At 34.0% G+C, this 17,645-nt stretch overlaps 2 protein-coding genes across 2 annotated transcripts in view; one reads left to right on the forward strand and one right to left on the reverse strand.

Moving 5' to 3' along the window:
* The window catches only part of LOC136807112 (lysophospholipase D GDPD1-like), a 186,601-nt gene that overhangs the window by 36,432 nt on the left and 132,524 nt on the right, over positions 1-17,645 (reverse strand). The gene's annotated exons all lie outside the window — the stretch shown is intronic.
* Positions 1,267-15,887, forward strand: LOC136807109 (all-trans-retinol 13,14-reductase-like). Its single transcript, XM_067063679.1, has 11 exons — positions 1,267-1,447; positions 7,004-7,292; positions 7,650-7,775; positions 8,053-8,517; positions 8,744-8,889; positions 9,546-9,846; positions 12,488-12,630; positions 13,042-13,215; positions 13,596-13,844; positions 14,405-14,542; positions 15,511-15,887. Exons 2-11 carry the CDS (start codon positions 7,022-7,024, stop codon positions 15,550-15,552), a joined length of 2,055 nt encoding a protein of 684 aa, XP_066919780.1. The 5' UTR covers positions 1,267-1,447; positions 7,004-7,021; the 3' UTR covers positions 15,553-15,887.

Consider the following 17,645-nt stretch of genomic DNA (forward strand, 5'->3'; position numbering starts at 1 on the left):
ATAAGGCTGAAAAATGCTTGAGGGGATGCTTAAATCTAAAGCATAAATTTAGGGAAATACTGAAAATCCGTAAAATTCCAGCCATAAAAAGCCAAAATCAGGAAAAAAACATTCTTCGTAGGCTCAAGTAATTCTTGCCATATGCTTAATTTTTCCCCATATCTGAGCCTAGATATACTTATAAGTGCAATGCTTATAAAAAAAACATGTATGCAATCTCGAAATCGTAAGGACCGCGTTCGTCTAAAAGGACTGGGGATGACAACAAAGTTGCGTGATTGTGTTTATGAATAGGGCGCCGTATCAGTTTTTGACTTTCTGGCGCACAACAAGATTCTTGTTGTAAAATTTTCCGCGGGAGGACTATTTTCCTCAGATGTATAATTTTCAAGTGCCTTCAGAGGTTTACCGTGCACGTAAGAAAATCATGAACAGCTGTTATCAGGTTAGGAGAAATCGACTGATCGATGTTGGGCACTTGATACTACAGATGGTAGATCGATCTTTTTGCTACATGAAAATTTCGAATTTTTAAGTCGGGGCATTGATTCAGCTCAAAGAATGAAAGTTTTCTTTGTAATTTAAAAAGTTTGTCATTTTTAATTGCTCTATGTTATTATTTTTACCTTTGATCACAAAATATTTTTATTGCCTTGGGAATACGAAAGGTCTTCGGCAAAGGCGATCATGTTTTTACCGAGTTTGTTTACAACTAAGCTAATAGTATACATCCTTTAACGTCAAAATTATACTATCGCTTAGAACCTTGGCTATGATATACCTGACATCTTGCAAAACCCCGGGTTTACAACAAAAGAAAATTTAAGTATACTGGGATAATCACGACGACGGACGAAAAATGTAATAGGCTAGTGGAAATACGAAATTTGATTGGTTGAAACTTACTAGCCTGTTAAATTTTCGTTCGTCGTCGTGATGTTTTTGAATAAGAGGGATTTTTCGAGAATTTTCCACCAGTGACATTTTTATTCCAACCCCCCCCCCGCTTATTAATTTTTGAGATTTTTTCCAACCCCCCTGCTTATTCCAAACCCCCCCGGCTATTAATTACCCGAGAGTAATTGTTCTCCTATAAAAACAACAACCAATCTCTATAATTATTAGTAGACACTCTCCCCCGTTAAATTGCTTTCCTTTAATAAACCCAACATTACTAACTGGTAAACAAACTCAGACTCTACGATGGAGAACATTTAAGTATCTTACTGATAATAACCATTTTTACGACCTTGATGAATTTTAATAATAGAACGCGTCATCTAAGAATTTGATATGACAAAAAGAGGAGTGTGCAAGCTGTAGTTTGTTTTCTGCTCGCGTGGAACGATTTTGTGGAAGTTAAACCATCACACGACTTGGTTGTCACACGTGTGTATATGCTAAAGCTATATTGCCGGAACCAGAAAGCTGCACACTAGACACAACAGTAAGTAATACTTCGTTTTAAACTTAGTCATTTTCTAATGTTATAACATTCATACCTTTTTTCACATATATTTTTTTTCATTTTGAATTTTAACTATACTTGCATAATAGTGAGAGATATATGAAATCTTAGGTACTGGGCTTTCATTCCTCTAACGGTACACGTTTTTTTGTAAAACATCCCAAATTTTGCCTTTGGATGTTCTTAACTTTTTGGGTTTTAAGCTTAAAAATGTTCTTAAAATGTCCTTATTTTCTCCATTTTTGTGACAATTTTTACCCATTGTCTGCAAAGCCTTACAACGTTTTTAACTTGTTCTTTGCATTTTGGCCATCGAAGCCTTTTGTTCTTATATAGTTTGTTCTTATAAAAAAGCGTATGCTTGGGATTTCATTTCTCTAATTTATGCTTTTCTCTTTTCACGTTGTTGAGAATTCTGCCTGAGAAGTTTTTCCCTATAAATATTGCTAATGGGAATGAAATATCATGAAAACTGCAATAATTCAGAATCGATGAAATTCAACCTTTTTTTTTAGCATCGATATAAACAAGTATTTTCAAACGATTAAAAATTCCTCATTTTTCATCTTCACTTTTCAAATTCGTTAATTTGTCAGAAATAATCTAAATCAACGTGGAATTATGTTATTTGCCCGTCATATTTTATATATTTGACTTTCTATTGAAAATTATTGCAAATATTTTCAAAGAGCAAAATTTTATTAAATAGTTCCTATGGTACCTGAGGCGGTAGCATATGATTTTTAACGTCGGGACAATTAAATCTTTAATACGTTAATGCTCCGGAGCTGATTTTTGTTAGGCTATTTTGAAATCTAGTTAATTTACATACTTGCCGCAAGGTTGCAGAGGAATTTTTGGTTAAAACTGTTTCTTTTTCATTCAAGATGTTTGTTTTTTACATTCATTCCGTGCAGCATCCACATTTCTTATCTTAAGGCTTGGAGAAGTTTTGTTTGCGTCGGTGCGATGCAACAGCTTTTTTGGGGGGTATTTGCCTCACTTTTTGTCCCATGAAACAAAAAAAGAAACCATGGGCATATTTTTCTTGTATTGGTGGGATAGAGCATGTTGCATTGCACAAACGTGAAAAAAAACTTATCGTGTCCCCAAGCCTTTAGACTAAACGTATTGAATTTGCATTTCGTCCCATGATTTTGGAGCTTTCATTCATGTAGCTTTCAGAGTAATTTTCTTGCCGTTTAAAACAATTTTGCGTGATTCTGATTTTTATCAGATTTTGTTCAGGTCAATTGAGATGACCAGATAACGTGTTTTGAAGCTTGTTTTGAAAAAGAGGTGAAGTAAAGAAGATATTGCGGAAAGATAACTTTGGCAAAGTTTTTCACATTTCTAAACGACGTGTTTTTCAATAAATTTATTGATATTTTAAAGTGTTATTTGAATTTCAACGCGTCTATTGACAACTTTCCCATGCGTTAAAGTTTATTGATAATGTTAGTATAAGAATGTATAACATATTAGATGGATATTGAAATAACGTCATGTACCAGCCTAGGAAATGTATAAAAAGGCCAAAATCCCTTTGCTTTTTAATTTACAAGGGATGCCAATCAGCCTTAAAGATGACGTCTGCTTATCATTTTTTTGATAGGGATTTTATGAGATGAGAAATCAAATTATGGTACATAAAGTCTTCATTGCTTTTTGGAAATCAATTTTGGTGACAAAAATTAAATAGAAAGGCATACACCATAAAGAAATTTACTTTACAAAAATCTGCTCAAACATAACCAAAAGTGTTTTTAAGTCTTATTTGTATCCCTTGAACGTTTTTTTAAGAACATACAAAATTTTTGAAGCCTTCGGATGTTCTTGACTTTTCGAGTTTCAAGCCCTAAAAATGTTCTTTATATGTTCTTATTTTCACCATCTGTGAGTAATTTTTCACATTTTCCTACGAAATCAGGTATTTTAGTGTCCCCAAAGCCTTGAAGTGTTCTTAACTAGCTCTTAACATTTTTGCCATCGAAGCCTTATGTTCTTATATAGTTTGTTCTAAAGCTTTTTTCACATGCACGTAAAATTTTACTTAATAAGACCTTGAAGAGTGGGGAATTTCCCTAAGCTTACGTAGTGTTTTTAGGCCTTATGTAGAGTTTACTTACGTTCAAAAAGTTTTGAACGGAAGGAAAAGTCACATAAGACCCTCTTAATCAACAAAAACTTTACATAATGTCGGGGAAATTCCCAAAAGACAGCCTTACGAACGATTTTCCGTAAGGTCTAAAGTAAAATTTTACGTGCATGTGAAAAAAGCTTAATACAAAAAGTAGATGGGCGCAGCTTTCGAAATTCGGTCTTTGTATTTTTTTCTTTCATGTGCAACATTGCATCTTGAGTTGCTGGGTTGGATTGTTAGACTACACGCTTTTTTTATAAGAATGGTATAAATCCATTTCATCATGGATATTCTTAACTTTTTTTGGGAAAATCATCCTAAAATATTCTTTCAGTATTCTTAGGTTATAGGATCCTAATTCAGACTAGATTTAACATTTAGTACACACGCCCCAAGCATAAAATGGCATTTTTGTGAAAAAGGAGCGAGACTTACTTAGAGGCAATATTAACAGTTTATAATTGAAAATGTTCTAAGAATGGCATTCTTAGCTTGAGTAGCAAAATTCCTTCATGGTGATATTCTTAGCATTATTCTTATTTTTTGGCCATTTTCATCATGGACATTCTTATATAAAGTGTATTCTTATAAAAAGAAAGCGTGTAGTTCAGATCAAGTTAGCGGAAGAGTTTTTTTAAAGGATTTGAATGGTTTTCGTCGTGTGTACTAAAAATTTTCTAGTTTTAATTATGTTAACATTGTAGTTTAGAGTAGAATAAAATGTAAAAATTGCCATTTTCAACTTTAATTATACTTTGATTGATTATGTTAATTGGCATCTCGCATTTTTAGAGCTATAAGCTAAACCCTAAGTTCTGCTGGTAGCTAATAATACGATTACCGTAAATACTATCCTTTAACATTTTTCATAAAATATGGAGGATTTCATTTTAAAGGTTATGATTTTAAATAAGAGTGATATCGTTTGCTTACTCATCATTTTTCTCACATGCTTTTTCACTAGATTGGCATGGATATGGACCAAGATTGGTCAAAAATAGGAAAATAAAAACATCTTTTGTTTATATCAGCATAATATAACAATAGGAAGACACTGTCCTGATATGAAGTATGTGTCTGATATGAAACGGGAACACTTATAAACAAAACCTTTAAATGTCTCGAGCATAAATTTTATGAGAGATGACAATTTTTATCATTTGTTGACGAAGTGACGTTTGATTGTAAAACCCTTTTGTCTTTTAAAGTGTTAATGTTTGGAAAAACCGAGTTTTAAAACATTTTTTAAAAGTCTTTTTACAAGACAGCGAGTTTTATCGGTGGTCAAATGTATATAGCTAAAGCAAATAAGATAGTTTGTTCAATAACAGAGCTTTTTAAATAATGGTGCGACGGTTATATAGTGGTTTAACCCTATATGAATTTCGCAATCACATAATAAATAATAATATTTCACCGATTATTCGCTTATGCTTCGAAAAAGTTTTCCTGTGTTTGCAGGCACGACAGAAACAGTAAAAATCTGGTGCGGTGTTGTGCAATAAGGAGCGGTTTTCATCTTTCTTTAGACGCTTTAATCAAGGGTATCTTTTAATAATGTAATATGGTACGGCAGTTTTTATTATTTGTGCTTACCGCGTAATCATTCAATTTATTGTTTTTGGGAAATTTAATGGGTCAACCTGTTAAGTGACGCCATGTCTCCTTGCATGTTACATGTTTTCTTTTATAAGCAAGTGTCCGTCCCTGTTTCAGGCTCGCATTATGCCTAAAGTCTGTCCAGATATAATTGGCAGTGGAAACAAGAATGCCTGTAACTTTTGATAGTCAAATATAATTATGGAAATTTTTTCTGCTTGTTTTAGAGAGTCAAAGGTGCTGTATTTGAATGTATTTTTGGTTGAAAAATTCGCGATTTTTAGCGGTTAAATTTGCGATTGCAAAAATTGAGCTTTTTTTTTACTTATGCTATAACGTTCATTTTTACACCAGTGGTAAAGTCTGTCTCGAAATAATTTGCAGCTGGAGAAAAAAATGGCTGTAACTTTTGATAGAATTCGAATCAAGTTGCGGTTTTGTGCTCGTTAAAAAGATATTCGTGAGTGGAATATTATCAAGTAAAAAAAATGATAAAAAAAAGGAAAATGAAAATGAAAAATGAAGAAGAAAAAAATCAACTTCTTGTAGAAATGTGGTATTATTATCATTTTCACAGGAGTGACTCTTCAATCTTAGGTCATCATCACTGTGAAAAATTTTTTCAAAAATATTCATTCAATCAAAAGATATCAAACAAAGTTTATTGCTGGTTGATCGACAAAAGGCAGGTTTTTTCGTTTTTTTTGTCGTTTTTTACTACTTTATAGAGTCAACCAGCAATAAGTTTTGTTTGATATATTTTGATTGAATGAATATTTTTGAAAAATTTTTTGACAGTGATAATGATCGAAGATTGAAGAATCACTCCTGTGAAAATGATAATTATACCACATTTCTACAAGAAGTTGATTTTTTTCTTCTTCATTTTTCATTTTCATTTTCCTTTTTTTTCTCAATTTTTTTACTTGATAATATTCCACTCACGAATATCTTTTTAACGAGCACAAAACCTCAACTTGATTCGAATTCTATCAAAAGTTACAGCCATTTTTTTCTCCAGCTGCAAATTATTTCGAGACAGACTTTAGTTCAACCTTAAGTTAAGAAGTTTGTTAAATTTCAAGGCAAACAAAAAAGTCCTTCAGAAGATATGGGACCTGAAATACCCCTTGGTAGCACTTTTCTGTGAAATATCAAATCTCCAAGCATTCTAATGTTCTTAAACAATAGAGCCATTTTTAGGTACCAAAAACTGAGCCTGTATATGCTATTATGAAAGTTATGCTTATAAAAGAAAAAACATGTATTTCGTAATACAAATTCCTTATCGAAAAATATGGTATATATGGTCAAGACAGAATTTCTTGTATAGTATTAGTGTGATATGCATCGCGTTACCTCCAGTCGTGCTGTGGTTCGAAACTTAAAAATACCTTTGTAGACTTTGTATTAAAAAGTATTATTACAGTTTTTTATTTTGGTTGAAGCTTGCCATAGATAATCCGATAAGCTTGCTCTCGCGTTAATGCAATCATACAAATGGTGGTAAGAGCTACGTGGCAAATTTTGAGAAAGTATTTTAGTTTGCAGCCGTGTTTATTATTCTGACAGTTTTCTCTTTAGAATTTTAGTTACTGTTTTCGAAGGTTAAGATTTGCAATAGGTTCCATAAAGTCTCCGATAAACACTTTCAATTGTAGATTCTTTTGTTTGACGGGAGTTATTTGAGACACCCTCAGTGGCTTCTAGCTTGACCAGCAGAATTTAATAATAATCACTATACCTGAAAAAGTATTTCCCACTCGATTTGAATTTCTTATTTTCTTTTTCAGCTTTGAATAAACCTCACAATGTTTTTCGAGCTTCTTATCTGGACCATCTTTATCGCCTCCACTGTCGCCCTTGTCCTATGGATTCTCATTTCACCGCCCAACGACAAGAAAGTCCGCCAGGCGCCCGACAATGAAGATGTGTACGCCAAACAAAGATTCATCCCTTCAAAGATTCCTAAAGATGTTGACGCCATTGTAATCGGGGCGGGTATGGGCGGGGGAACTGCCGCCTCTATCCTTTCCAAATTTGGTAAAAAAGTTGTGGTTCTGGAACATCACGATAAACTTGGTAAGAATTGGTTTTTTCTAATCATAAGGTACAAAGGTACGTTTTTCAGGCACTCATGCAAAATATATCTCCTCCATTTGGTCGTTCGTTTTGATTTTTGACAGAAATATTAAAGCAAATTCAAACTGAAATTAAGCCTGGCCAAATTGTTAATCCCAAAATTGGAGATAATCAGATCTAGTATTTTTTAAAGTAATGGAAGCACAGAAGAAAGCCATTAATTTTAATGTTCAATAACAATCACCTGTTTATTTGTTGTTATTTATACTGCGTGTATATACCGAATTAGTTCAAAGAAACACCAGGAGCTATGGTATAGTTCGAGTCATGATAATTAAAACATGATCTTTTTCACAGGTGGTTGCACTCACACTTTCTCTTGGTCACGTGCCAATATGTCAGAAGAAGGCCATACCACTTGTGAGTTTGATACTGGATGTCATTACACTGCTGTCGATATGTCCCTTCCAACTGCTCGCTCTGGTAAGGATACAGTTACAATATCAGTAATTATTCAAACCTTGAGTTTGCATCTCTTATATGATTTTCAAGCTTTTGTGATTTTTTCAAAACAACAAAACCCCTTTAAAACCTCTAAGCTTCAATTCCTTCTGACAAATTTTTATTCATCTAAAACCTTTGTGAATAGGTGATCACTAACCGTCACATTCTTTGAAAATATAATATAGATCTGTATATTTTTCATACTATGTTCCATACTATGGGTCTTTAATGAACAAAACTCATTTCTATTTACCAGGTGCCATCATGAAATACGTTACCGACGGTCGTGCACAATGGCACGATCTTGGCGACCCATACGATCGCGTCGTTTTCCCACACGACCCAAACGTCGACGACGGTTGCCCTAACAACGACGCCTATGACTTCCTCTGCGGTAAAGAACGACTTATTGGTGAAATTACGAAACAAATCAATCCTAACGAACCAGCCGTACCACGCCGTATTCGTAAATTCCTCAATTTCTGCCGTTACGCTCAACAATCAATTATCAAGATGTTTATAGTACGTATGACAGCACGCTGGTTCGAACCCTTCATCAGTTTTATGACCAAGGCTTATTACACTTATGGTAAACTTTCAACGACGTACGTTTTGAGTGCTTTCTTGGAACACGAAATGGATGAGAAGGACGTCTTGAATCAAACACCGTTGCCAGATAAACCGTCAGTCCCATTGCAGAATACCTGGAACCGATTGAAGGGTTAGTTAGTTGATTTCTGTTACGTTTTTTTATAAGAGCCATTAAAGTTTTAATGAGTTTTAATTTTTTGTATCTAGGCCTAGGGGAAAACGAGTTTAAAGTTTACTTCACTTACTTTAAGTCCCATTCCCGATTATTCACATTTTTTTAAAATGTTGTTATATTTGGACACTATTTCATTTACTCGGCCTTAACTTTCAATCATCATGCATTATTTCCATTTCAGGAGTTATGGTGCATCCCTTAGGAGATTATGCCTGTCAACCAAGTGATTCTACTATCGTGGCTCACTCTCTCACCGCTTGTTATTATATCAATGGAGCCGCTTACACCAATGGTGCCACTCAAACCATCTCTAATTCAGTTGCCAAGGTATGTGTGAAATTATAATTTGGCACTTTGATGAATATAAAATCGATAGATTTTGGGCTCTTTCCATTTTCCGGTCCTATCTCTCCAAAGAATGTCAATTGTTTGTATTTCGAAATACTAGATAGAAAAGAAGAAATATGATCTAATATAAACTTTATGGCTTTAAATGGTACTTCAAATCTAAGAAAGATCTAAGTGTTTATATATTTACGCTTTATCAAGATTTCACCGCTCTTGAACAGGAAAATAACTAGGAATTTAGCATGTCCGGACATTCCCTCAACTTTGTACCTTTATATAATCTCAACTCGAGGATTATGAAATGTCAAAAAGCCCCTTTTTCGTAATGCTCTGTATATTGATAAATGAGAAAGCTACACTTTTCCATGAATTTTTCCTCTAGTAGTAATTCATAATTTTGTTCTTTTACAAATCGTTGAACATTCAGGAGAGACCGAGTTTTACCAATATTCGTTTTTTTATTTCTACAACCCTTTATTCCCTCACTCACTCCTTTTGAATCCTATTCATTTAATTGCCATAAGGAGGGACATCTTCAGGCACCGTTTTTAAGAGCTTGGTTTATTGATTGCATTGCGTTGTTACCAAAAACAAATTTTCTTTAAAATTAAGTTTGATTGTTTTTCTCATCTCAGATTGTGTATGAACATGGTGGCGAGTGTTTCGTCAACGCCCATGTCGATGAAATCATCGTCAAAAATAATCAAGCTGTCGGCGTTCGTGTCTGCAAGTCGTCGTCATGGGAAAGTGCACGCTCATTGGACGAAAAACCTGAGATGACAGAAATTTATGCACCACTTATAATTAATGCAGCTGGAATGCATAATTTATACCATAAATTATTACCACAAGAAATGAAGATTGTTGAAGATTTTAAGAAAACGAATAAAGCAATACCATCATACGGACATAATTATTTGTTTGTTACAATTAAAGGTATGTTTCTTTTGGTTTAATGTTATACTACAGTGAATTAACTCGATTCACTATAACTTATGTCTCCTTAAAGGTTGTGTTTTTAAATAAGAGTCATATCGTTTGCTTACTCATCAATTTCAATTTACAAGCTTTTCAACATTGGATTGACACGGATGTGGGGCAATATTGGCCAGAAAGAGGAAAAGAAAAATATGTTTTTTGCTTTTATCAGCATAATATAGCAATAGTCAGATATGAAATATGTGTCTGATATGAAATCGGAATACATATGTAAAAACAATTCAATTAACTATGACTTTCCTATTAAGTGTCCATCGCTTGGAGTTTTCCATAACTCGAACGAATTCCGTTAAGTTGTCCCAAACGTGTGTGTCTCAGTTCAAGAGGCTCCGCTGTATCATTTTTAAGCATTATAACGTATATTTTTTATCAAATATAAACAAATATAAACAACTCCGTGGTGCTTAAAAGTTAATCTAAGTTGATAAATTCTTCTCAATCGCGAAATTAAATTCCGTGAAACTTTTGAAATCGGCTCATTCGCGAAATTAAATTCCGCGAAAATTTCTTCTCGCGAAAATTTCTTCCCTTAAGGTAACTAAAAATATTCTAGAGCTCAAACTTCGGCTGGTACACCAGCTGGCATACAACATTTTTTTAATTGGTTTTATGAACATTAAACGGAAGATGAACAGTAGACTTTGACTTCTCAAACTTTGACTTATAATTATGATTTCTGAAAGTTTCATTAACGTATTGCTCTTACAAGAAACAGCTGCGAAAATTTCGAATGAGGTTCTTCATCACAGTATTTATTTTGCGTTCGTCAGCAAAGCGCATTGATCAATAGAAAAGTTCATCTCGAACAATCGTTTGAATTTTCCCCTCCCCAGCTGCAATTGCGACACACGAGGAAAAAACCTCTTATAAACAAGGATGTAAAGACCTCGTGTAAAATTATTTCATGTAAAGACCTCATGTAAAATTGGTTCATGTTAAGACCTCATGTAAAATTATTTCATGTAAAGACCTAAAACCGCAAATTGCCACTTGATACCTTAAAATAGCTTCTTCAGATTCACAAACATCTTTCGGTGGTCCCTTTTGACTGTTACTCAACTTTCTTAAAGAAATTCTACATCGATCAATTTTGATCTCGTATTACACGTTTTTTTTTAAGAAACTAGTTTTACCAAGCAGCCTTAATGTTTTTTAAGAAATCGGCCTTTTGAGCCTTAAATGTTTCTTACATGTTTCTAGACTTTTTGACATAATCAGCCTTATTTTTATAATTACCCATTATTTTCATGCAAAGAAAAAAATTTTTGTTTTGATTGGAAGGTTCTTTAAAAACCGAATTAAAAAATGTTATTTTCTTATTCTCAGCCTCACCATGTTTATTAGATGTTTCTTAGTTTTTTAGCATTCTGAGCCTCATGTTTCTTAAAAGTGTGTTTCTTAAAAAAAAAAAAACGTGTACACCACTACTTTTTTATTTTACTCATAGACATTATACAATAGACCTTATCGGAGTTTTTGATGTTTTCTAAAAAAGCGATGCATTGTGGGATTGTTTCGGGAGTATTACAATAGAATTCCCTCGAGGAATTCCTAAGAGATTTCTATTGTAATCGTCAGCCGTGCAAAATTACTCGAATCTGATTGGTTTAGAGGAGAGCAATTAATCGTTAATTGCACTATTACCACTTTTTGCACTCTTCGGCGGGGGGGACACTTTTGTCCCCTTATTCTTTTCTCTCCCAAGTCCTGTGTCAGAGACTTTTTTTACTATATAATAAAAAACAAAGACATTTTTTTTCTTCAATATAAAAAAGAACAAAGAAATTTTACATTACAATAGCTTCTTTTAATTGAAAACAAAGAAAAATTACACTGCAATGTTTTCTTTTTAAATAAAAGAAAACAAGGAGGTTTTCGAATGTTTACAAAAATATAAAAGTTAGAAAAAGATTTTCTAAAAAAACTATGATTTACTAATGATTATTTACTGACGATTACCTCGGAATCGTATGTTTTGTCAAGCAATTAACGATTCATCACTCGTAACAAAGTAGAAAATTCCGTAATTTGCACTCGTCCTTCGGACTCGTGCAAATTACTATTTTCTCCTTTGTTACTCGTGATTAATCGTTAATTGCACTCCAAACCATACGATTACTAGTACTAATACTCCCGAAACAATCCCACAATGCATCGCTTTTTTAGAAAAATCCAAAACTCCGATAAGATCTATACTTTAGTGAGCGCTATCAGATTAATAAAAGAAACAAAAAGTGAACAAAGGGACTGAAATGAGTTTTGATCATTTTAACAAACAATAGATGCTGATGATCATAAGGAAAATATTAAGCAGTGGAGACCTACATCATGCCCGTGCAGAAACTGCCGAGCCTATCTTGACGGTGTCGGCTTTTGTAATCACCTTACAAATTGTAGAGTAGCGTTGACCTTTATTAGCCTTTGTTGCTACATGTTCGACAACTTGAAATAAACTATTACATACATACATTCATCTTAAAGGACATATTCTAGCGTTTCTTCTAGCGCATCATTGAAAAAATGATGAACAACTTAAGCAAAATTTGAATCCTTTGCACCTGCTTTTTACAACTTCTAGGCGATGCAGATGAAGTCGGTATCCCAGTCACCAACACCTGGTATTTCAACGGATACGATACTGATAATTGTTTTGATAAATATTTCGAAAATCCCACCGAACATCGACCACCGACAGTTTATCTCGGATTCCCATGTACTAAGGTATGTTTTTGCCTGCACCTTAGACTGATACGGTTTTTTTTACGACGGCATCTTGGTAAGGATACCTGCTGTGATGGGGATAGTTAGGATTTTTCCGCCTCAGAAATATTACAAAAAAGGCGAGAATCACTGGAGAACCTGTTGGAACTTTCCTCTTCCTCCTTTATGCATGGATTTTTGAATTCCGCGAACCCCAAATATTCTCAAGATTTTGAAAATCACCCCTAAAATTCGTCTTTTTTAGTTCAAAAAAGGCCATATTGTAGACGAGAAATTCTCCAAACCGTGAAATTAAACTCCGCGAAAATTTCTTCCAGCGAAAATTTCTGCCCTTAAGGTATCCTTTTTAGGCCAGACGATATATTTCCTATTTTTACAATAGATTCGCAATCTTTTCTTAATTTTTTACAGGACCCAACATGGAAGAAACGTTTCCCAGGAGTTTCAAACTGTATCTTGATTTCTGACGCTAAATACGAATGGTTCGAGAAATGGGAAGACATGAGAACTCACAAACGTGGTGGTGACTATGACCAGTACAAAGAGAAATTCGCTGAAAAACTATTGGAAGTTTTGTATGATAAGGTATCTATTGTTTATCTTTCTTCCTCGGGACGAATTGGAGTTTTTACAAGTTTTTATTTGATTTGGTTGGTCGTTACCCAGTAATAAAACAATTTTGTTACTTTTTCCTCGTCTGATAAAGGGTTATACTATGATTATTTTTGGCGATGACTAATGGGAAATCTTCAAATTACCTTTATTTCTAATTTTATATTGAGGGGACTAAGAATTGTTTTCGAGATAGAGGAAGATGCAAATTTACGGAGAATATATTGTATCCGACTCCCTATAGCCATGTTCCAATTAGAGGCTCAAATCTTCACTGAAATTCATCTTCACAATCTGGGACTGAGGATGAAATTTTGCATTTTTTGAATTCTTAAATTTAACTTTTTTTCTAGGTGCCACAAGTTAAAGGCAAAGTGTTATGGTACGAATGTGGTACCCCCGTCTCCGACTCTAACTTTTTACAATCATATCGTGGTGGTTCATACGGCACACGATGTAATCTGGAATTCACCAATCCAGAAAATTCTCGTTGGTTAATGAGAGGTGATACTGAAATCGATGGTCTGTATATGGCTGGTCAGGATGCATGGACTCCGGCTGTCGCTGGTGCTATGTATGGTGGATTGTTGTGTGCCACTAAGGTAATTCTGCGAGACTTTAAGCATTTTTGTCGATTATTCACCCTATTAGGAGTTTAATATCCAAAATTAGCTGATCTTAGGTGTGCCCTATGACACATTCACTACCTCTGCATCTGGTCTCTTTGGGTAAATTCACGGTGTGTGACTACTATCCATCAATGATGCATGGCGTAACAACCTTTCTTTACAAGAAAAATCAATTGTTAGTGTTGTTTGTTTGAAGTCAATTGACCATGGTAGACTCTAACAACAGTTCAATTTTCATACGTCTAAACGTTTTTTTAAAAGAATATTTTAAGGCTTTGCAGACTCTAGAACACCGAATCTCATAGTAAAATGGACAAAAATACACAAAAACACACAAAAAATAGCGAAAATAAGAACATGTTAAGAACATTTTTAGGCTTAAAACTCAAAATGTTAAGAACATACCAAGGCTTCAAAATTTTTGGATGTTCTTATGGAAAAACGTGTAAAGCAGCAATGCAATGGTTGCAAAAAAAGTTTTGAAAAAGTAAATACATTTTGAAGGTCAATTCATTCATTTTCTATATCTTCAGGTTTTGGGATTCTGGAAAGGTCTTGGTATCCTAGCAACCATCGTTAACAATCAAGCTAAAGACATCCAAAAAGAGACAAAGAAAGGGTATATTCCATCCTTTGTCAAAGCTGTCGACACTTTCTTCGGTGGATGTCCTGTAAGTATTCCCATTTATTGTTAGTTTTCATGATGTAATGTTTTATACTGAAGCACCCAAAAAAGCCCGGCCGTTTGTCACTAATTTTCTTGATTAAATCCAAACCTAGTGGTAAACACCCGGTCTTTTTTTCGGTGGTTCCTTATAAAGCATTACGTCATGAATACCACGAATTCTTCTGTAACTCTTATTATCAAGAGTTTCCAAATGAATCCAACTCATTGGGTAGTGAAAAAGCTTTTAAAGGTCCTCTCTCCAATGAATTTGGATTCTTTCGAAAGTAAAAACTTATTTGGTTGGCAGACCAGTGTTGGCGATTCGTTAGCTGTCAGGGAAGGGGGTCGGTAATGGTGAGTACATATCAGGATTTAGACAAATCAAATGTTAACCTACTTGGTTGCAGAAAAACACTTATATATCTAAGCTCGGTAAATCGTTCAAAATTTCGGCCGTTCTTTACGGCGTTTAGACAATTGCATTTCAGCTATGACTGCATAGTTTTAATGTAATCATGGAATTATTATAGACACTGAATTAACAACTGACTGATTTTTACAGATTTCTCATGTACAAGCCTTGTCCGCAGTAATGACATTATTGTTCACCCTCCTTCTACCATCAAAATGATTCTTCATATTAATTTTACTTGTCTGGTGATATTTTTCGTACACCAGACATCAGATTTCGAAAATGTGTTCGTATGGTATTCTAGCATTTATTTTCAGACTTTTGACCAGCAAAAGTACGAATAGAAAAAGTTAGAACTTTTCAGAAATAAGAGTATTAATTATTTTTCAAAATCAGAGTCCTTCGAGCCGCCATGACAGTTGTCCTTTGCAGACAAAGCAAGTACATCGATTGTTTTCTGAAACAATGGAAAGACGATACTTCGCTCTCCACCGTTTCATTCGATGTTTATCCAGAGTCTCTATAATAAATCCATGATATAATATCTATTATATTTCCAGGTTGGTTTCAAATACGGCGAATCTGAATGGGGCGGATGCTGATTGGTTGAAAATAAAAAAGAAAGAAGCCAATTGGTTCAATATGAAGTCGCCTTTCATTCATTGGCGAAGCTCCTGGTGAAGTTACTCAAAGCTATTATCGTATCGTCAGTATTTGATTTGGTTCAACAAGATTATCTGGTTACTTTATATACTGAAGTGTATATTTTCATCAGACTGTTCATTTGCCTGATGAAATAAGATGAATATTTTTTGTGGAAATTAAGGCAAATTGTAATGTTTTACGTTAATAAATTCTTCATTTAATTTTCTTTAATTTTGATTTATAGAAATTAGAACGTTATTTTAATGAAAAATATCAAACTATACCCTTCAAATTATTGTCAATTCGGCTCTCGATAACTAGAATTAATTTCCAATGAACTGTACAAAAATCATGTCTGCAAAAAAGTTTTTGGAAGGGAGTGATTTCCTTCTGCCCTTCATTTAGTCCCCCGGTCTGTATACCAATTTGTTGAAATAGATTTATTTTTTCTTTCCAATCTTTAGGTGGGCTTTCATTTCTTTTGGATTGTAGGGGATCACGATTAGTCAGAACCACAGATCTGTAAAGCCCAAAGGGCTAGATTTGCGGCTTTTATCGAAAAGTGAAGCCTAGGTTTGGAAGGATTTCCTACCAAAGTCACGTGACTAAAATATGCAATTTCACCGATTTGAGAGATGTGAAATAGCGTTTGCCGCCTACTTTTTTTGATCTCGCGCTCCGAAAACAATTAAAATGCTAGATCCTATCCATCGGCACGAAATTTAAAAAGTCAAATTTTTGCTTCCCTTTTTTTTGCTGGAGAAAGCTTAAAGTTGCCTATCTAGCCCTTCGGGCTTTACAGATATCTGTGGTCAGAACCCGATTTCTAAGATGGTGCTAACGTAGTTTTAAAGTAACATTGAAACTCGTCATCACATTACAATTTCTATTTTTGATTGAGTTTTATTGATTCCTGAACTCTGCTGGGAATTTAAAATTTTCATGACCATGCATGATTGATTTTAGGTGGGGGTTTCAATATTATGCGCTGGGACCTCTTTTTTATAAGACATTTAACCTTTTTGCATACTAAGCAACTTTTGCGGATAAAAGGATGAAGTAAAAGTTTTGAAGCTCTTGGCATTAAATGTTGCTTAAGTTGATTCTCCATAACTCGATCACTCAATTTGTTATGGAGTAAGGCATTGTGAACTGTATGGACCATAAAACTTGTTCGAGTTAAGGAAAACATTCAAGTTATAGAGGTTCGAGTTAAAGCGACTGCACTACATAATGTAATTGAACTTTCATAATATAAAATTTATTTACAAAATCGACTCTAAATAGTCTAAAAATTGTTTAGTATAAAAACCTATAAAATTATTGCAAGAATATATTTCTAAAACGAAATGATAAGCTTTTGTACCATATAAATTCATTCCCAAAAAAATGAAATGGTGGTGGTTTTAACCTGTTAGATTTCATATAAACAATTAAGTCATAAGGATATGAAATTCGTGTTCAATTTTATATCGGTTACTATTTACTATGCTTTTTCTTTGATCGTGAATGTCTTGCAAAAGGTTCTCCGCTACGCTGTAATTCGATGGTAAACTTTTCGCCTTCCTCGTATCTATCCAGTATAAAGAGTCAACAGTATGTCAACTACAAATAAGAAAAATATGAAACAGTATCCGAAAGAGCCAAGGTATTTTTATTTTTATCTTTTTAGCAGCTAAGGCCAAACACCAAATCATCATTCTCTTAACGATCTCCTGTGAGGCATTCTCTTTAAAAATCGTACATTTTCTTGAAAAATATTTGTCCAAAATTTGCCTAAAAAACTGGTTTTCTTACTTTTTACACCCTCTTAATGCGCTTTCTCTCATTTCAACCCTTACAGTGTGCTTTCTCTATCATTTTGATCCTTCAGTGCAATTTGGGAAGCCTGATCTACGGTCGGTCGCTTGCCTTGTATGCTCTCCCTCCCAGGATTGACTTCCACCACTAATAAGGGTATCGTTACACATGTGATACGGTATCCAATATAGCTAACTCATGGAAAACTATACTCTCACAACTATCCACACTCAACGGATCTGCCACCACT

This window comes from Clytia hemisphaerica, unplaced genomic scaffold (genome assembly GCF_902728285.1).
Source record: "Clytia hemisphaerica strain Z4C2 unplaced genomic scaffold, Clytia hemisphaerica genome assembly, whole genome shotgun sequence".
In the NCBI taxonomy this organism is placed as follows: domain Eukaryota; kingdom Metazoa; phylum Cnidaria; class Hydrozoa; order Leptothecata; family Clytiidae; genus Clytia; species Clytia hemisphaerica.

What these genes read in the sequence shown, in the direction of transcription:
- LOC136807109 (XM_067063679.1), top strand. Translation starts at nt 7,022, where the DNA reads ATGTTTTTCGAGCTTCTTATCTGGACCATCTTTATCGCCTCCACTGTC. An exon ending in TACCTGGAACCGATTGAAGG is followed by an intron (nt 8,518 to 8,743) that starts GTTAGTTAGTTG and finishes TTTCCATTTCAG; the next exon opens with GAGTTATGGTGCATCCCTTA. An exon ending in TCTCTAATTCAGTTGCCAAG is followed by an intron (nt 8,890 to 9,545) that starts GTATGTGTGAAA and finishes TTCTCATCTCAG; the next exon opens with ATTGTGTATGAACATGGTGG.